At 50.3% G+C, this 21,462-nt stretch overlaps 1 protein-coding gene and 1 non-coding gene across 2 annotated transcripts in view; one reads left to right on the top strand and one right to left on the bottom strand.

The window, feature by feature from the left end:
- LOC120381407 (zinc finger protein 420-like) overlaps positions 1 to 21,462 on the bottom strand; it is a 76,402-nt gene that overhangs the window by 9,600 nt on the left and 45,340 nt on the right. The window contains exon 2 of the mRNA XM_039499597.1: positions 13,077 to 13,088. Coding sequence (XP_039355531.1) covers positions 13,077 to 13,088 — 12 coding nt within the window. The remainder of the gene's footprint in view (positions 1 to 13,076; positions 13,089 to 21,462) is intronic.
- On the top strand, positions 15,531 to 15,604 carry TRNAT-AGU. The gene has a single exon. It is a non-coding gene; the product is annotated as a tRNA-Thr (tRNA).

The following is a 21,462-nucleotide window of genomic DNA, read 5'->3' as shown; positions in this document are numbered from 1 at the left end:
TTTCTGCTCCACAAACTAGAGCATTTCCATCGCCGAACCTCCTGGGTCTGTTCCTAGAATCTAGGCCACATATTAAATAACTCCCAGCAGGTTTAGCGCACCCCTGTCCTCCTCCCTTTCTCCACCCTGTGCATTTCCTGCAAACCAGACTGCAACCTCCAAACCAGCCTGTGCAAACCTTCCCATCTCCCACGTATTTGCTGTCCCTCTCCCCCCCTGGAGGAACCCACCAGCAACCCCCTGATAATACCTACCTGAACTGGCTCCTCTGCAGCCATTTCTCTCCCCTGTCCAACGAGAGGACGGGATGAACTGGAGCAAAACATGGACATTATTCCGCAGCCTGGCAGGGCGAGAAGGGCAGTTGTGAAGGTTTCAGAACAGGCTTTAATTCATTTCACAGCATGATTCCCCCAGGCCCTTTCCCTGCAGACAGGCACCCTAGAGTCTGCCATGCTGAGAAAGGCTTGATCTCTTTGTACAGTGTAGACCTGGCCTCTCCTGCCAGGCTAAGCCCACAGAGACATTTTTAACCTCCCTTCTCCCTCCCCTCACCCCCTAACAAAGTCTCTGAACACAAGGCTAGAAAAAAGCAGAACCAAAGGAGTCACTGTGGGGGATCCCCTCAGACACTGACCCCACGGCAGCCACACCCCAGCAGGAGGGATATGGAGTCAGGAACTGGATTTTCCTCTGTCTGATTCTCATCTTTTCCACAGGAAAGTGACTCTATCCAGGGTGCAGTAATACATCTGTCTGGGCAGATTAGAGATCTGGAAATCTCTCTCCAAACTCTTCTCTCCCACAGCCCCTTTCAGTCTCTCTTTCTCCTTCTATCTCCTTTTCCCCTCTCCCTGCCCGTCTGGTAGGAAAGTCCCATTCCTGGGTAGTTTGCTCCCCCATGGCTGGATTTGCTCCTGCAATTGTTAATTGGATGAGAAATGAGGGGGGTCTGTTTGTGTGTAGTCATTTTAAGGCCAGACCCCAGCACTTTCCCTGAGGTCTTTCCGTTACCTGGAGACTCTGCCTCAGAATTTAGTATTAACAGGGCCCATGGCTGCCCTAGGGGGCTAGGACCAGCTGGAGAAAGTCATCCCCTGGGCCGGGCAGAGAAGCAGCTTTAATTCAGGTCACTTCCCAGCACAGAACCCCACTGGGGGAGCAGCAGCTGCTAAGCCTGGTCTCCCCGATCATAATGGAGGCTGCAGCGTCTGACCCAGGAAGCTGAACCCCAGTATCCTGAGCAGAGAGGGACAGAGCCTTTGAGCAGCTTCCCTCCTTTAGCTCTCTGGGGAGAGCAGCTAACGAGAGCCCCTCCTCACAGGGAGAATTGCTGATCTCATTTGCCCCACTGTCCATCTGGAGTCACTCCTTGTCCTTCCATACAGTGACTCTGGATTAACATTGGTCTCAATGAAACCAGATTTCAGAAAGAATGAGTCCAGAATGCTGTGGAAGAGACCATCGTGTGGCAGTGCTGACCCCCTTCCCACCTCCCTCATACCCCAGATCTAGGACAAGGACTGGGGGGCACAATTTTCCAAATGGAACTGAAAGTTCCTGCAGTTTTCAAAAGAGGAGAAAAGCAAAATCTGTGATTTCACACTAACAGTGACTGATAAGTGGATAGAAAGTTATCACAGTGACAGGGCATGTGACTGGGGAATGTCAGGCAGTGCTTGGAGCCAGGACTCTGACACAAGTTGATCAGAGAGAAGGATCATGGTTAGTAGCAGCCCCCAGACACTGCCCAGTACCCAGAGCCCAGACCCCACAGCCAGGGGCAACAGACACCCCCTAGCCAGGGTCCCACCAGATATTCCCTGGGACACAGCTCCCAGAATCCCTGGCCAGGGATCCCAGATACCCCTCAAAGCCCCACTGGCCAGGGAATCTCCACCAGACCATGATTGCCAGGTTGGGAATCCCAAAGGGTTCCCCCCACCAAGTGCCCCCAGCAGCCAGGGACAACCCGCCAGGAACTCAGTCCCTCACTGCCTGCCTAGGACACCCCCCTGATTTCCAGCAGGATCTGCCATGTCGTTTGTCTGGGACCCCCTCCTCTGCCCTGATGCTTTTCAGAGGGACCCTTCACTTTGCTTGCCTGGCATCCCCTGAGCTAGTGCCAGAGCTCCGCTCCCCCCCCCCACCCCTGTGCACTGGGCAGGGCAGCGATCCCAGGAGTCTGCAGGGGAAGCCCAGACAGAGCCCCTGGCACAGCACCAGGCTCCCTCTAACCCCCTGCCCCACCCTCAAGAGATGCCCAACCCCACTGTTCTGCAGCCAACAGCGACACCCACCTCCAGGACCCAAAGCCTCAGGGCTGGGCACATCAGAACCAACCCCCCCAAACCTCCAGAACCCACCAATTTGATTAGGGTCCCACCTGCCCAGTCACCTAAACAACTCCCACAACCACAACACCCCTTCAGCTCCAGCTGAAATCTCCCCACACAGACACCCCTTCCCCCAGTGCAACACTGTTACCTGACAGTGCCTGAGAAGTGGTTAGAAAGTGACCACCGCCCCCTGCTGGCCAGTCACACAGGCAGAGGGAGCCCCGGGGGATCTCTCTTGAACTGGAGTATGGAAGGTCTGGAGGGACAAAATAGGTAAGAAATGTTCATGCCTGTTACTAACAAATAATGGCCACCATGGATCCACCCCAGAGGTGGCTACATCTTAGCACTGTGGGAATCAATCTCTCACAGAGACCATTTGCCATGGGGTTTGGGATACTTCTGGACCCACACTGCACTCAGAGTGACCTCCTCATCCCGTGCCAGCTGGAGAAAAGAAAAGGGTCCAGCCAACTCTCCCATTGATCCCGAAACGGGGAGGCCTCGAGCTTTGATGTGTATTAAAGATGTGGCTGGTGTCTTTCATCAGCAAACATTTTAACACAGATAAAGGGGGGGGGGGGGAGAAATGGCTCTCAAAGGAGAGGGGAAAGATCCACACTGGGAAATTTAACCCCCTGCAACCTCCAGGATGGACAGTGATTCAGGGCAACAGGTTTCCTCTAAGAAAAGAGAAGTTGCTGGGATTGAGAAACATGGGGAACAGCCCCAAACATGAAAGGATTTTTAATTGATATTTGATAATAACGTAGAAGTGAAAGAGAAAGGGGGGAAATCTGAGAGATTTTGGCTCTATTTTTGCAAATAATAGAGAGGAAAGTGGAAAATCAAAGGAATTTTATATCAGTTTATATCTGATGTGCAGTAAAATGTCAGTGTTTCACATCAGTATTTGTTAAATGAAGAGAGAGGAAATGGGCAACATTTGCAAACATTTTATATCTATGTTTAAGAAGCTGAGAAAAGGTGTAAATCTGAGATTTTTTTTATTTTATAATTAGAGAGGGGGGGAAATCTCAGGGCATGTTCAATTAGAAACAAACAACTAGAGAGAAGTGGGGCAAACGTTTAGGGTATTTTATATCAACCTTTGAGATTTGCAGAAAAAACATGTCACAAACTATGCAACTGGAGGTGGAAAATCAGACTCCTGGAGAGACCAGGGGGAAATGGGGGAGACGGGAGAGCGGCTCGTTGGCGGGGAAAGGGGCGAATCGCCCCGGATTTTACAGCCCGGGTGAGACACTGAGCGAGAAAAGGGGCAGAACTGGAGAGAATTTGTATTGGGGGCGAGAGGCAAGTGGCACAAACAGGGACAGGATCCGATTAACCCCCCTCCCCCTTCCCCGCCCGCCACTCCCGGGAATTTCCTGGCTGCCCAGAGACAGTTCAACCCCGCATCCCACTGACCTTCCCACCCCGCAACTCCAGCTTCTCCCCGCCCGACACCCCTGCCGGGCCCCGCCCCCATCCCAGCGGGGGCGGATCCTGCTGCGGCTCCGAGGCTTCTCCCGGGTTCCCCGGGGCAGAGTCACGTGCGCGCCCCCCCCGCCCCCCCCCCCCCCGGGGTCTCTCACTCCCGGGGGCTCCGGGCGGGGCTGGGGCGGCAGAGCCTGGGCTGCCTGGGGCGGGGCCCAGCTGGAGAACCCCCCCCCGGCCTGGCCCCCCCGCACAAACCCCCCGGGGCGCAGCAGCGGCTCAGCCCGGGCCCAGCTCACGCGGAAGCGGCAGCAGCAGCTTTGTTCTCCCGCCCCCAGCGGGGCTCGCACGGAGCATGCGCGTTTTACCTGCTGAAACCCTCCCTTACCTGGGCTGGAGAGAGCGGAAGCGGCCCCGGGGCAGGCTGGGAGATGTAGTTCCTGACTCTTCCTGGAACGGAAGTGACGTTGGGGGGAGAGACCAAGCCGAGTTGCAAACGCGCGCGGGCCCCTGTGGCTCTGCCTGGCTCGCGCGGGGCCGTTGGAGCCTCTCTGCCCGCCCCTGCCCCGGTGAGTGAGAGACCCCGGCGGGGGGCACGTGACTCTGCCCCGGGGAACCCGGGAGAATCCTCGGAACCGCCTCGGCCCCAGCGGAGCCGCAGCAGGATCCGCCCCCCCCGCTGGGATGGGGGGCCCGGCGGGGGGAGATGGGGGGAGGGGGGTGTCGGGCGGGGGGGGGGAAGCTGGAGCTGGGGGGGGAAGGTCAGTGGGACGCGGGGGGGGGTTGAACTGTCTCTGGGCAGCCCGGGAATTCCCGGGAGTGGCGGGCGGGTGAAGGGGGGCGGGGGGTTAATTGGATCCTGTCCCTGTTGGTGCCACTTGCCTCTCGCCCCCGATACAAATTCTCTCTAGTTCTGCCCCTTTTCTCGCTCAGTGTCTCACACGGGCTGTAAAATCCGGGGAGATTCGCCCCTTTCCCCGCCAACGAGCCGCTCTCCCGTCTCCCCCATTTCCCCCTGGTCTCTCCAGGAGTCTGATTTTCCACCTCCAGTTGCAGGTCGTGACACGTTTTCTCTGCAAATCTCAAAGGCTGATATAAAATACCCTAAACATTTGCCCCACTTCTCTCTAGTTGTTTGTTTCTAATTGAATATGCCCTGAGATTTCCCCCCCTCTCTAATTATGAAATACCAAGAAAATCTCAGATTTACCCCTTTTCTCAGCTTCTTGAACATGGATATAAAATGTTTGCAAATGTTGCCCATTTCCTCTTTATTCATTTAACAAATACTGATGTGAAACACTGACATTTTACTGCACATCAGATATAAACTGATATAAAATCCCTTTGATTTTCCACTTTCCTCTCTATTGGATTGTATCCGTGCCAGTTGTTCTCACATTGCTCTGGGTTGTGCTGAAGAGCAGTTACATTGGGAATTTTTCATGTTATAGTTAAATAAAGATGAGCAGGGGGAAAAAGTGTCATTTCAGCCTCTGTGACACTGGAAGGAGATGGGGTGGTTCAGAGATTCCCTCCTTCCCCATCATTCCAGAACTGTTACATTTTGGCTTCTCTGTGCAGAGTTTATTTTCATCACATTCTATCCCTCCACTTCTCAAAATGTCATGTGAGGAAGAGTTCTCAGCTGTCTGTGCTTGGCGATGATGCTTTGATTTCTTTCCTCCTATATCAGAGTCGCAATGACTGGAGATGAAAGTGTCAAAGACCTGGAAGGGGAATTTAAATGGATCCCAAACATAGTGTGATTATTTGGCGTTTAAATTCCAGGTTTCATCTATTGGTAAAGCCACTTCTGGCAAGAGGATTGTTTTGTCCCCCATTATGGGATGCTGGGATACTTACAATTTTGCAAATAACATAACTGACTATTGAGAGAGTGCTGAGTAAGCTGCTTTGGATGGATCAGAGGAGAATGTGATGGGAGAATCTCTTGTCCTGATTCTAAATAATCAGATGTAACCTGCTCTGGAATTTCTCTTGATAATTTCATTGTCATGTATTCTGTCTCTCTGTAATGTGGGCTTCTCTCTTTCCTGAAGGCTGTTTGCTTACCCAATTGGATATTAGTTCAGTTCGATAGGACGTAGCTCAGATTTCTTGGAGAATTGAAGACAAATGACCATTTCCCTAAAGTCCTCATTTGTCACTTCAGCTTTGCTTTTTCCCCACCCCTCCATGATGACACGGAGAAAGTTCAAGTGCAGTTCTGTCAACAGTGGAGAACGTTCCAATTTACTGCACATGCTAACAAAGAAACAGCAGTGATTTAAAATCTCCATTTGGAAATGGTGAACAACAGCAGAACCCCAAGTAACTGAGGGAAGTGGATATGATCACAGTGGAGTTCAATTATTTAAGTCAGTATTTTCTCAGATGATTTGGGGAGAGAATTCCACATTAAGTGATTTTTAACTTGGCAAAATGCCCATGTATTTGGTTCCCAAAGCATTTTTGTAACCCATGCCCCACAGAAGATCTTTCCTATTCGGAATGCTCCCCTTCATGATGCAGATGTTGAGGAAAGAGAAGTGGTATTTTTGTTCAATTTATCCTTAATAGTTGCTCAAAATGTGTATAAAATGAAATCCATGTTGGAAATCTAATAGCTGTAGAAAAATAGCTCTTTTTAAATAGAAATTCTAGCTCTGGTAACGAAGATTCTGATCCAGGCCTGTATCCAGTCCCTTGCCTGGCCCTGTGTCACCAAATTAAAGAAAAGCTGGGCACATTTCCGGAAGCCATTGCTTACGACACTGCTGAGATTTTGAGTGGTTTTGTAAAGGATTCTACTTCTGAGAAGTGTAAATTCACCCTAAAAAGGGCAAGGAAACAAAGGGCATCGGGGATGTATGTTTTTTCGGATGAGGCAAGAAAAGGGAGTAGCATTGTCCCCCTTGGGTAGCCCCTGTTCAATTCCAGGTCAGAAAGCAAATCTCTTCTGCAAGAATATCCAAAAAATATTGTGTTTCACTTCACTTCATAAGTACAGGTGTGTGGCAATTAAATGATGACCCTAAAATTTCATAAAAGCAAAGAACGCTGAACGAAAAAGTGTGGGAAATACGGCTGTATCTGAGAAAATGGCTTGGAATGAAGGAAGACAAAAATTGATCGGTCGAGAGAAAAGACCCTGTTTCCCCCTAGTTTGGAACTTCTCTCACAACTACTGGAATAGAAAAGCTAAACAAATGGTGCTCTATTGTTGCAAAGGAGATTGAAGTGAGGCCATTTTCTCCAGATAAAAGAAAATGGTCATGTCAGGAGTGGGATTTGAAACCACGTCTCTATGCAGAAACCAGAACACCCAAGAGAGAGGAAAAAAGAGTCTTAAAACTGGCACTTTGGACCAGTCCACAATCCTAACGCTACAAAGAATGTGACTTATCAACCCTAGTTTTCATTAATATTTGATGACACTCTTTAGGGAGGCCAAGATGGCACATCTCTTTGAACTCCTAGAGCCCTTCTCCAGCACAGCTGATTTTTAGGCACACTCACCCGGACCTAAAGTTACACGTTCCCTGGAGTTCCGTGAGTTCTGCGGTGTTGGAATCTCCCTGCTCACGTTTTAAGCGAACAAAAGATGGGTGCTGGCATTCTGAGACCCTCAAAATCCTGCCCTGGGGGCCAGACAGTTAAGCAACCAGCATCCACAACCTCTACCATGATAGCATCCTGTCTGGCAACAACTCACTTATCAATAGCTGGGGCCTGAAATCCTCATTTCTTTGTTGTTCTATCACTGTAGTCTTCACTTTCCTATTGCTTGTCTGCATAATCTCTGTCTGGTTCTGTGATTGTTTCTGTCTGCTGGATAATTAATTTGTTGGCTGTAAAGCAATTCAGGTGGTGCGGTATAACTGGATAGATAATCATGTTACAGTATGTTGGGATTGGTTAGTTACATTTCAGTAAAATGATTGGTTAAGGTATAGCTAAGCAGAACTCCAGTTTTACTAAATAGTCTGCAGTCAATCAGGAAGTAAGGGGGGAATAAGGGCGGAATGGGAATGGGGGTAGGGGAATTGGAGTTATGTTTTGCTAAGGGGGGGGAATAGGAGGAGGGAATGGGAACAGGGACACAGATAAGCCTCTGTGGTGTGAGAGCTGGGAAGGGCAATACCGAGGAAGGAAATTGGAATCATTGCTTGCTGGAAATTCACCCCATAAACATTGAATTGTTTGCACCTCTTGAACTGCGGGTATTGCTGCTCTCAGGTCATGCGAGAAGGACCAGGGAATAGGAGGGTGATGGGATAACCCCTCTAAGAAGTACGTCTTTCAGGGTGTGAAAAACCCTGGAATCAGTATAATTAAGCTGCCCTAAGCCATGGTTAGATAGTGCTAAAGGAAAGATTTTTCTGTCAATGTAGCTATTACAAGGATGGAAAACCCCTCCAATCACTGTAGCAACTGTCTACTCCACAGTGCTGTAGCAGTGTCACAGCAGCATTTTAAGTGTAGGCAGCCTCAGAGAGACCAGGTCTGGCTCTGTGGATGCTCAGGCACTACAACAAGAGCAGTGACAATACACTGATGCTTCCGTAGTTGGCAGGATTCAAACTTGCCTGGGGAGACCCCAGTGGATTTCTAGTCCATCACCTTAACCACTCGGCCACAACTACTTGATGTATAGGTGCTTCACTACACAATGATTCTGTTCTCACTGAATTGTCACTTCCCATTGCTCAGACCAGCTCCCCCAGCACACTCCTGGCTGTGCATTAGTGTAAGTGTGTCCATGGCTGAACAACAAGAGTTCCTGCCCATTTCCCTTCCGGCTGGAGCATGATTAGAGTGTGTTTGTGGTTAACGACATTGCTATAGATTGTTGTTCATTCCCCACACTGACAATTCAGACCGTCCCGTTCCTATTCGAATCTCCACCAGATCATGTCAATAGCCGGAGTCAGGATTTCTCTGGGGCACTGAAATGTTTCAGGGGGTTGGTGCATGAACTCAGCCTTGCATCCATCCCAGATGTTTCATGGACTAACAGCAGCAGCGTAAAGAAAGAGCTGATCCAATATCTCACTGTCAGAGGTGAAGGTGGCCTCGTCCCGTCTGCATGACCATTGCCATTGCAGGAGAGAAGGTTTCAATGGAATCGAATGCCCTGGCTCAGACAAGAGACACAGGGAGGTTTTGCTGTTCATGGATCTGTGCAAGGGAAATTGTGTCTCTGTGTGAAATTGAGGAGGGAAATGAAACGTCCACATGGTGGCCCAATGCCCTAAGGAATGTGGGGGATGGACTCCGGCAGGGAAATGATTTCACAGGATCAAGGTATTGCCCTGATTAAAAGCTATGGCTAAAAGGCAGCCTCTGTTGTTAGTTCCTGAACCTGTGTAGGGACGCCCGAGTGCGTATCAAGTCCATTGCCGTAACCAGGGGTAGTTGATTATTTTATCAAGATTCAAATTTCTTGGTCAAGGTATAGTCAATGTATAGACGCCAGAGAAAATAATACACTGATAAGAAGAAGAATATAGAAATATTTTGCAGTCACTATGGGCATAACTATGATAATTGTTTTGTGTTTCACTCTTTATTATGGCACTACCTTCCTTCCCTTTAGACTTCTAGTTTACCAAGGGTAAAACTAAACATCTCTTCAGATACCAGGGAGTGTTTGTGTTCATTCCTGCTAGCTACACAGGGATTTGATGTAGCTGCTTTCAATCCTCCGGCTCTGCCGGGATAAGTAACATTTGAGGCTGTCACTGAACTGAAGGAGGGAGATCATTTTTTGACAGATTATGCCTCCTCTTAAAGGTGTTTGTCTGGCAGCCTTGGTTCCCAGGTCTCTCCTGAGGGAAGAAAGTTTCTGTTCAAAATACCAAAACTTAACAGAGCGGAGGGAAAGGCAACGGCCACATGATGAGGCCAATATGTACCACAACATGATTCTTTTATGTGGGATGACTCTGAACACTGACTGATCTGCACTCTCTTGTGTTTGAAGAGATGTTGAGTTTTGCACTTGGGAACCTATAAGGCTGAAGCAATGTTATGGATAGTGACACTGCGACTGAAGGGTGATTTAAGGTTGTAAAAATTGTTAAAAACACTGAGCTTAAACGTGAACTGCCTGTTATTAAAGGCTGGTTTCCCCACGTCGGTTCCATAAGCTCTGCTAGAAAGGCCCTGGGTTCTCTCCTGCCTCGGTGGGAACTCGAAGGAATCGTCCCCTGCTGCTCCAGGCTGATTTTTCTGTGGAGGGGGGCGTGGAATTGAGTTGTTTGCTGTTGAGAAGGGAGCCAGGCCAGTTCTCAGGGAACGAGAACTCCCAGCATCTGCCCAGCCCAGCCCAGGCTGCTGCCCTGTCCCAGCCTCTGTTCCCCTGGGGGCCCTGCATGTTTGACTCTAGAGCAGGCCGGGAGCAGCAGCTGAGGCAGAGGACACCTGGGCTGGGCAGATAGGAGGGAGTTTAGCAAGTGGAAATGGTAAAACCGCAGTGAAGTATTACCTTGGACTCCACAGCATTTCTCCATTGGTCTGTCTGCTTTGGGTCAGGGACAATGACACGTCCTGCTGCATTCGTCATTTCAAAGGGGGGTGTAGGATTTTCATTCTCAGACATGGTGCACAAAGCAGGACTCAACCCAGGGTGCAAATGAAATGAGCCACGCACAGGTTCTGGCAGCCACAATGAGCAGTTGGTGCGAGAGCTCAGACCTGCCCCTGTCCCAGAGGGAGGGGGGTGTCTACAAGAGGCTTGGACCACTGATCTACCAGCACCTAACTCCCAAACTTTCAGTAACTCTATCATCAGTGCCTGTGAGTGTAATTTAAACCATGAGAAAAACCACACTAGGCTAGACCAAAGGCCCATCTAGCTCTGAATCTTGTCCTCTGACAGTAGCCAATAGCAGGTGCCCCCAAAGCCACCACTGGGAGTGGAACCCAGGATCACCTGTTTACAAGGCAGGTGCTTTAGCCAGCTAAGCCATGGTGCCTGCCTGGGTGTAAGATATAGTGTCTGCCCACACCTGACTCCCTGCCATCTCCACCAGGACCTGACAAGCTTTCCTTGTGTTTGGATTCTGCAAAGCAGAGGAGCAGGTGATGTTTTCCTTGCAAGCTGTGTGTGTGTGAGTGAATCTTTGGCCAGGTCTGCTCTACAAAGTTGTTTCAGCAGAAATATATTGCTCAGGTGTGTGAAGAACACACAACGCTCCCTCGGTCGGCAGCTTGGTGTGGCTGGTGTACACACTGCAATGCCACGTCTGGCAACAAAACTGCCCTGTTTTGGTGACAAAATAAAACCACTTTGATGAGAGGCCTAGAGCTTTTTGCAGCAAACTTACAGTGACAGAGTGCCAGTGTAAATGCTGCTGGTCATTAAATCACCATAACTGGCCTCCGCCAGTATCCCACAATGCCGGCCGTGAACTCACCTGCCCTGCATTCCTGCTAAAGAGGCTGGGCCCCTCCCGTTTCATAGCTACAGGAAGTTCTGACAGCTGAGCCTGCTGCTCTGCTCCGGCAGCCAGGAGCAAATCACTGCCATGGAATGCTGCTCTCCGGCCCTGTGAACACAGAGCAGGGGGCGGGAACTTCCATACATGGGGGGGCCACCGGCATCTGAACTGTGACACCCCATGACACCCCTTCCCTCCAGGAGGCTCTTACCTTCTAAACAGGGACGGCTGTTTTCTAGTAAAATCACTAAAAGGGAAGGAGAAAACTCAAAAGAGGTTCCTCCTGGCGCTCACGTCCATGAACCCGAATACTCTCTCAGTCCTCAGAGAGAGACCTGGAGAAGGAGACTTGCTGAAGCAAAGCCACAGGGGTCTCTGAGGTTCCCCTGGCCCCTTGCCCCTGTCCTGCCTGGCTGATGTCAGCATCTCTCTGTGAGGTCACCACCTCCCCACCACCTTGGACCAATAGTCTGAGGTCCTGCCAAAGGCCTTTGTGATGTCACTGCCACACCCCTGCCTTGCTGTGCCAATGTCCCGCCCCTGGCCAGGCACTTTGGAGGTTTGAGCTACTCCCTGTGGATCACCCCACTCCAGGAGCGTTCGTTCTAGGCAGCAAGCCGGCTAGACAGGGAAACATCAGACGCTGCTCCCAATGCTACACTCAGTTTTTCAGAAATTAGTCGACTTTATGGCCAGAAGAGACCATTAGAGCATCTAATCTGACCCCCTGCATATCACAGGCCTCCTGTAGGACACCATAGCTACTTTTGGGGCAAACACATTCCAGAAAGGCATCTAGTCTTCATTAAATGACATCAGGAGATGGAGAATCCACCACTTCCCTTGGTAGCTTGTTCCTGTGGTGAATCATCCTCGCTGTTGAATCTTTGTGCCTTAGTTGTAATATGAATTTGTCTCTTTTCATCTTCCAGCCATTGGGTCTTGTTATTCCTTTCTCTGCTCGCTTCAAGAGCCCTTTAATACCCAATCTTTTCTCTCCATTAAGGCACTTCAACACTTCAGTGAAATCACCTTTCAATCTTCTTTTGATCAGCTAAACAAGTTGAGCTCTTTCAGTAGCTCCCTAGAAGGCATTTTTCTCCGGCCCTCAGAACATTTTGGTGGCTCTTTGCAGCTCTAGCTCCAATTTCACAACATCTTTTTCAAATGAGGACACCAAAACTGGAGGCTCTTCCAGTATCAGTCTCACTGATGCCGTGTCACCTCCTATGACGTTACTGACATAATCTGTAACTGTATAGATCACCATTGTGACCACTGTTCTATATTTGCAGCCAATATTGTAGAAAGGTTGTCGTGTAAGAGGTCTATGGAGAGGTTCTGATTGGCTGATTATAATGATGCTATCTCTAGATGTGTATCATTTTTGTAGCTGACGTTATGAATACTGGCTCTATGCTGCCCGTATTTCAAACTTGTGCTCTGCTTCCGGGGAACACCCCAGACAAGTTGGTGTCAGTTCTGCCTAGCCTGCTTAATGGCCCATTAAGGACCATCAGCTATACAATCTACCCATTGAGAGAAGGCAGATACACCTTGTGACTCAGCAAGGTAGCAGGGACCTGCCTATGGAGAGAACTCTAAGGTTTTTCTATGCCACGTGCTGGATAGAGTGTCCTTGGGACAAAGAAAGCAAAGACCACATGGCAAGAGACTAGAAAAGGCTGATGCCTCGTCTCCATCTTGTCTTCAGTCCTGCTTCATACCTCTGGAGGGACTTTGCTACAAACTGAAGCTCTGTACAAAGGACTGAATGACCCATCCCAACTTTGAATAGACTCCAGAGACTTGATTTGAACCTGCAGTTTATTCCATCACTGTTACAAGCCTGAACCAAGAACTTTGCCATTATTGTATGCGAAGGGTTCAAATCCATGTGCATTTTATATAACAACCTGGTCTATGGATTGTGCCAGTTCTTTTCCAGACCCAAAGTCCAGAGTATGGTCAAGGACCAGAGGCCTAGCAAATAGTGACCAACTAAGAGAAAGCTGGGGTAAACAGAAAGCCTTGCTTGCTAAGATAGGCCTGGTCAGCAAATTGCCAGCTGTTGGAGCTAAGAACTAAATAATTGTGTCTTATTCAGAATTGCAGACTGAACAAAGAATCCCTATTCCTATTGTGTTTGTTTCTTCTCTAGGGAGACATTCTTCCCACAGATCCAACCTTGAGTTTATGAAAAGTTGGCACGTCAGTATAAGATATGGCATCCTTCCACCTCCCTTCCAAGGGACCAATGCCTGCCTTAAGACACACAGAAAACAATCTTTATTGCCATAGACTTTCACTCTTTCTTTGCTTTAACCCCTAGGAATATACCTGTTCGACAATCAAAGGAGTTGCCCCATTCCTATGGATCCCAAATCAGAATTCAACATATATATTTTATACTAATAACATTTTATCAAAGTATTAATGAAATGTTAACTTGCTAACTTGAGACCATGGGTGGAGACATTATCTAATCTGTTAATCGTTGGCTAATGTGCTTATCCTGTCTTGCAAAACCTGTCCCAGGGTGTGGATCTGCCTAGCCTGTCACTTTCCCCAACCCATGGAAAATCTATATATTCTATTGTAATTAATTAATTAACAGTGTCTCTGAGCCTAATAAGCCCACTCTGCCAGCACTGTGTGTAATAAAGTCCTATTCTTGACCTCTACACGGTGTAGATTTGTGTCCTTCACAGACACCTGCTGAATAAAGAGGAGATTCAGCATCCATCTTGGCTGAATGTGTCTCCTCTCCCCACAGCTTGGTGATTTTTGAGGAAATGGAGAAGACTGCTGTACATCGCTTGCAAAAGAAACAGGTCTTTTTGGTGACAAGTGTTGAAAGGAGCCATTAGACAAATCTGGAGACAGTAAAAATGTCCCCCAATTGAACTGGCATCTGTGGATGCTGAAGCCACAACACAGAGCGCTAAACACTATATGAGAACGGGTGGTGTCAGAAGAGTCTCTACCAAAGCCTTTTCCCACCAGCAGGGGCCTCTCTGTGCACAGAACTCCTGGTAGTGTGATGGCTGCAGGCAGTGGAGAACTCCATTTTGGCACCTCTTTTGTGGTGAACATCTGCAGTGGCTATTAAAAGGTCTCTAGACAGTGATCTTTGTGAAGAGCTGGCTGAAGAACCTTCCTACTAACCAGGAGAGCCGGGCTTGGCCTGCCAGTTCTTCCTCGCCAAACCTAGTGTGTCTGTTGGCTCCTTTTTTTGTATCTCTTTTCAGAAAAAGAAAAGATCTGTCAGCAGAATCCTTCTAAGTGCTTGTTCAAGACAGAGAGAGCCTTCCTTGCGGCTAAGTCTTGGTGCCATGGGGCATGCCTCACTGCTGCACCTCCTGCTGACCATCCTAGCAATTAGCTCTGGTTCACCGGTGCGCCTTCATCTAGTAGCGTCTGGCCACCATCGGTTCTATCATTAGGACCCATGTTGCTCTCAGGACTTCAGTGTCCTCTTACGGACACAGCCCTCTGGCTGTGCCCCACTCAGTTCTCTCCCCCCTGCTGGGGGGGGGGGATGTCTTCTACCCAGACACTTGCCTCAGTGGCCGGCTGCAGTCCAGGGTGTAGCCACCTGTGTCAGTGGCTACTGAGGCAAAAGGTGTGAACCTCCAACCCTGCCATCTGTTCCCCTGGACCATTTCCCAACAGACCTAGAACCTTCCTCCACCTTTGTATAGGGCCTTAGTCTGGCAGTAGTCAACCAGGAGGTCACTCATGTACCCCTTACCCCAGCACTACTCTGATCATGGTGCCCTCCCGGCTCCTTCCTTTCTGGCAGCCAATCCTCCCTCCTCAAACTCCAAGGAGTGACTAACTCTTGCTGTGCTGAGCAGCTCTTTATATATGGGCTGCTCCAGCAAGCCTTCTCCTGATTGGCTCTCCCAATAAGCCCTTTCTTGATAGGCTGGGTTCTGCACAGCCTCTTCAAGGCTGCCTTAATCTTTCTCCTGCTTGTTTCAGGCAGACAGCCCACCACACATGGAAAGTGGCAAATGAGAAGTCTGGAGCTGAAGGAAAGGTTACCATGACTCAGAACTGAGCCGAGGTTGCTGCGACTGAAACACAGATCACTAACCATTATCTGATCACAGTGACTGGTGGGAGAGGCACATGTTAGAAGCCCTCTGTCTACTCAGCTGTGGCTTTCTGTGCACAGAGAGCCAGACACCTCAAGGTCTGCAAGTCTTGAGGGAAATGGGGAACGTCTGTACTTTCAAATTTGCAGGTGTTGACTTGAACCATCAAATGAAACAGTTGCAAATACTTTCTTCAGGCAGGCACCATGGCTTAGCTGGCTAAAGCACCTGTCTAGTAAACAGGAGATCCTGGGTTCAACTCCCAGTGGTGCCTTGGTGTATGGCTTTTGTCTCCTCTGCTCACATTTTCCTGCGTCTTCCTAGGAAACAGAAGAGGCCTCCCTTGGTATCCAAGTCATTGCTTGCTAAGGAAAAGGCTTCTTTGGAGAGAAGCATTGGAAACAATCAAATCACAAACCTGGAGTTGATGAAAACACTGCTATGACTGGCATTGGCATGGCGGTTGCTTCGACTGCAATTGCTGCAACACGAGAGCCTGCGCCACACATCCTTGTGATTCCCTGGAGATGTTCACACACACATGTCATGTCACCTTCCTTTTGATTGTCATTTGATGAAAAATGGAGCGGTTGGGAGAAAAGTCCCAGAGAGTCACACCGTGGCTAAGCTGGGTGACTCACCTGCTGGGTGGAGTTAGGGATGCAGCTCCCAGTAGTGCCTTAACAAATGTGTCTGCTCTTCCCACCTTTTGGTGAATCTTTTGCGGAAACAGAGAAGACTGCCTCTGCCTTGCAATGCAAAGGCTTGCAAAAGAAACCAGTTGTTTTTTCTGACAAGTGTCAGAAGGAGGCACATAAGAAATGTGGAGACAAGGAAAAGGTCATCGTAACTCAACATGCATCCATGGCTCTTGAGGCCAGAACGCAGAGCACTAAGCACTGTATGACCACAGCAAAATCTAAACTTTACACCTTATTACACTAGGCAGTAGTTAGGTCAAGCAATTTTCTCATCCTACTGGATGTTACCGTCCTTAATACATAGAATTCCCCTAAAACCTGGATTACTGTCCTCAGATGACCTTCATTTTCTCAGGATTCCTGCTGCTTCCAGCATAGGTGGGGGAGGAGAAAGGCAAAAACATGATGCCACAGTCTCCTATTTTATATCCTTAGTTCAAGTGTCTAGAAGACACTTGCCCAGACGTGTCCGGGTGGGCTCTGCTGAGTCACTAGGATGGGGAATCCTCCTGGTGTGGTCTCATAGACTTGAGCGGTCCCCACAGTGTTGTGTTTGGGCATCTGTCACTGAATTGGAAATCCCTTAATTACAATTCCTCTGCTGATTCATGGCTGTTGAACACCCTCCTCGGCAGGGGTCACTAGCAAAATTATAGCCTATTTCAGTAACAACCATACAGCAAAATGCATAACTTCACACACCCTCATGCTATACACATTTGGACAGAATAACCGATTTCAGCAGATCATGACTTTTCATACGATAACTTACATGGAATGGTTGGTAGGACATATCACAGCCATATAGGAATGATGACTATGTGAGCTACAGGGAGCTATTTTGAAGTACATCATGTCACAAAAGCCGATAGAGACTGGCCTTTGGGAAGAGCTGGCTGAAGAGCCTTCTGAGTAACTGAAAGATCCAGGCTTGGCCCTGCCTGTTTGTGCTTGCGAACTAAACTTGTCCGTTGGGCTCCCTTTTTTGTGTCTCTTTCACAGAAACAGAGCAGAAGTTCTTGGCCAATCCTTGAAAGTGCTTGTTCAAGACACAGAGAGCCTCTGTGCTGGGGCAGGGGTAGGGGTGCAGGAGGTGGTCGAGGGTGGAGGTGCTTACCTCGGGCAGCACAGCTCCCAAAGTGACTGGCACACACTCCCCTCCGGCAGTGGCTCCTAGGCAGTGGGATACGGGGGCGGGTCAGCTGTGGCGTTTGCACTCAGGGCTGCAGAGATATGCCGGCCACTTCCAGGAGCAGTGTGGCAGGGAGGGAGGGGGCAGAGTGGGCAGGGAGCCACCTTAGCGCTGCTGGCACATCTCCGTGTATCACTTGGGGAGGCATCAGGTCTCTGTGGGCTGCCTGGGGCAGGGGCAGTGGCCAAGGGGGCTCAGCCACCCCTTTGCCTCCTCTCACCAGGCTCCCAGCCCATCTTGCCGGCCGACAGGGATTTTAGGGTGCAGCAGCGCAGGGAGCAGGAAGGGCGAACCACAGCGGCTGCCTGCCCCACATGCAGGAAAATGGCTTGACCTGCTGGCCCCACGGACTAAGGCACCAGGTCTCCAGCTTGCCCCATTCGACCCAATGGGTTGATCTTGTGGCCAGAATTATTTGCAGTCGGGATTTCCCCCAACAGTGCCCCACAGGGGTCCAGGGTCAGCTCCAGCACAGGCCGCACAGGAAGGCTTAATGCTTGAGCTGCAGTGCATGCTGGGCAGGCTCTAAGCCGGGCTCCCCATGGCAGGAGAGAAGAAGAAGACTGGGCCCCTGGAGGGGCAGGCTGGGGCTTCCTGGATCCCATTTGCTCACAGCCAGCGCCCTGCCCCCACTCCCATGTCATCAATGGCGCCCCCAGGTCAGCCAGAATGGAGCAGCGGTTTTCACTGCACCAAGTCCACTTATGGCTTACAGGCAACTCCCAACGCCCCACCACAGCCCACCATGTCGGCCAGAAAGGAGCCCACTCAGCCTCGCCATTGCTGCTTTTCCTTCCCCCTAGAACCCCGCTTCTCCGGGCTGCAAGGAGCCATCCCTGGGAAGCCAAGAGGCAGGCACATGATTCTGCCTCCCAGCAGCCAACCGCACCTCCCCCGGCTTTGCAGAACGAATGGTGATGCTCTACTAACCCCATTTAGCCGCAATGAGGTGCTTAGCTTCTGCCCTGCCTTCCTCAGCTCGACTTTCCTCTTTTGCCCCATTCCTGCCTCACTTCCTCCTTTGGCAAGTCACGCAGAGGAGGCCAGCAGGAAGAGCCGGCCTCCACCGGCCAACCTCCAACAGCAGAGGAGGCCGAGCCACAAGCCTCCAAAAGGTGACACGCCGCACTCCTCTAGGTTCTCCAGCCTGATGCCAAGGTGCTTTCTCCACTGCTGTCAGCACCCTCTGTCATGCGGGGGTTGGAGTTATCCCAGGGACAGGCCAATAGGAGAAGGAGGAGGCCTTCCTGAACAGCAAGGGGATCTGGGAAAAGGAAGCCAGCATATTTCTGCCTGGTTTTGAACCAGGGACCTTTTGTGTGTTAGGCAAACATGATAACCACTACACTACAGAAACTCCATCTGCTTGGCTTTTGCTCACCCTGGCACAGACCGATGGACAAACCTAGAGAAAGTGGTGACAGCCCTTCAATGGGTCAGCTGGCAGAGCAGAGGACTGGAGCGGGCACTCAGGAAGTCATCCTTACGTCGCCCTTGTGACTCCAGCTTGAGGGAGAGCTTCTTTTTCTTCCCCTTGCTGACAAAGAGCAAGAGAAGAATGAAAGGGCAGGTGGGCCAACTCGGTGCAGAAGCCCATGCTGTCTTTTCCTGCTGCATAGCCTGAAATGAGGGACTCATGGCAGTTAAAGAAACTGCTGCACTTTCAGAAAACGTCCCACCCGTGCACAAAGGGGGATAGACGAGCGTGTTAGTCTAGCACGCTCCCAACTGAACTACTTCAGCAGCTGCTCGGTTTCTTTTTGGCCTCCTGCTTTTCTGTCTGGGATGTTGTTGTCAGCTATGGCACAGAAAAAGGACGTCATTGCGAGCGGCTCATGAAGACAAGATTCACTTTTGCCTTCCTTGCTCGGCTTTACTCGCTTCCTCGCCCTATTCCTGCCTTAGTTCCTGGGTTACTTGAAGGCGACGGGGGCCAGCAGTACCAGGAGGAAGTTGGGCAGCTAGACCATGGTGGCAGAAGTCCTGCCGCCACTTGCCACCCCACTCTCTTCTCCCAACCAGGGCCGGCTCCAGACCCCAGCGTGGCAAGCACGCGCGTGGGGCGGCCTTTTCCCGGGGGGGCGGCAGGCTGGGCCGGCGGACCTGCCGCAGTCATGCCTGCGGGAGGTCCACCGGAGCCCCGGGATGACCGGACCTGCCACAGGCATGACTGCAGATGGTTCGCTGGTCCCGCGGCGCGGCTGGACCGCCCCCAGGCCAGACTGCGGCAGCACAAGCCGAGCCGCCCGACCCGCGAACCGGCCCCCGCAGCGGGAGGTCCCGCTGAGCCGCGACCAGCGGACCCTCTGCAGTCATGCCCGCGGGAGGTCTGCTGCTCCCGCGGCCCGGGCACCTCCCGCGCATGACTGCTTGGGGCAGCCAAAAAGGTAGAGCCGCCCCTGCTCCCAACGTCACATATTGGCCACCAGGGACTTGGGGCCCAGCAGCGCAACGGAAGGCAGTGGACAGAGCCACCCTCACCTTGAAGCTCCGGCTCATTAAACCACATCTTCAATTGCTGATGGCCAATGAGAGACCGACATCGCTTGCTATTTTAGCACTTGGAAATGCCATTGGCCAATCTTTGGATCTCTGTAATGCTGCGCTTCAGTTCATGGGGGAAAGGTGAGAGAAGCGACCTTTGAACAAAGGGCCTGGGGTTAACATCCTAACGCTGTCTGTCTCCGACTGTAACACTATTTAATACTGGCCCACGCTGTGCTAGTGACAGTTCCATTTCTAGATGTTAGTACATTTCAGTTACTGTCAAAATTAAAAAGTTTCTATATGCTCAGAGGAAATGCATTTGTTTTATTTGCTTATATATGGCATGAATAAATACAGGTTTACAGAACCTAGCCTGCAAATTTATCATCTTATATGACAGAGAAAATCATGCGTCGAAATTGTGCGTCAAAATCATGAGCTGAGCTACAAATGCAATGAAAAATAAGATATTCAAAATTTTAACATATGGGGGGGGGGCACCGAAGACACGTCTTGCCTGGGATGCCACTTGGTCTAGGGGAGGCCCTGTCAGGGAGAGCAGGAGTTAGTCTCACACGCCTATTTCCAGGCTGTAATCTGTGGGCGCCCTGCTCTGGGGGAGGGATCGCAGCAGCCCAGTCTCAGGACTGGAACAGGCCCCGGATTGAGGTGGTGGCTGCAGGGTTTACAGCGCTCTGATGTCTCAGACAATGTGTCTCTCCCAAAGCCTCAGATCTGCATCCCCAGAAGGCTCCTGCGCTGCCTCCGCTCCTTTCACAGTCTATAGCAAGGAGCAGCAGCAAGGGTCAGGGATGAGCCATAGGGCACTAGGTGGGGGGCAGAGGGTTCAGGAGCCCAGAGTGTTTGCCTGTCTGGGCATTTTGGCTGAGACCTCAGGGACACATTGTGAGGCAGAATCCCAGGCATCTTATGAAAGGAGCATAAGGACGTAAGGACATACGAACGGCCAGACTGGGTCAGACTGGGTCCATTTAGCCCAGTATCCTGTCTTCCCATAGCGGCCAAAGCCAGGTGCCCCAGAGGGAATGAACAGAACAGGGAATCACCAAGTGACCCATCCCCTGTCACCTATTCCCAGCTCCTGGCAAACAGAGTCTAGGGACACCTTCTCTGCCCATCCTGGCTCAGAGCATGTCCTCCATGAATTGATTTAGCTCTTTTTTTGAACCCTGTTATAGTCTTGGCCTTCACAACCTCCTCTGGCAAGGAGTTCCCGCAGGTTGACTGTGCGTTGTGTGAAAAAATACTTCCTTTTGTTTGTTTTAAACCTGCTGCCTATTAATTTCATTTGGTGACCCCTGGTTCTTGTGTTATGAGAAGGAATAAGTAACACTCCTTATTTACTTTCCCCACACCAGTCATGATTTATAGACCTCTAGCATATTTCCCCTTAGTCAGCTTTTCTCCAAGCTGAAAAGTCCCAGTCTTATTATTCTCTCCTCATATGGCAGACACTCCATACCCGTTTCTGAACCTTTTCCAATTCCAATACATCTTTTTTTTAAGATGGAGCGACCATATCTGCATGCAGTATTCAAGATATGGGCGTACCATGGATTTATACAGTGGCAATAAGATTTTCTCTCTTATTCTCTATCCCTTTCTTCATGATTCCCAACATTCTGTTCGCTTTTTGCCTGCCACTGCCCATTGAGTGGATGTTTGCAGAGAACTATCCACAGTGACTCCGAGATCTCTCACGTGAGTTGGAACAGCTATTTTACATCCCAT

This window comes from Mauremys reevesii, linkage group 14 (assembly GCF_016161935.1).
Source record: "Mauremys reevesii isolate NIE-2019 linkage group 14, ASM1616193v1, whole genome shotgun sequence".
Taxonomy (NCBI): Eukaryota; Metazoa; Chordata; order Testudines; family Geoemydidae; genus Mauremys; species Mauremys reevesii.
The sequence above is the reverse complement of the archived record's forward strand: the minus strand, read 5'-3'. Positions and strand labels throughout refer to the sequence as shown.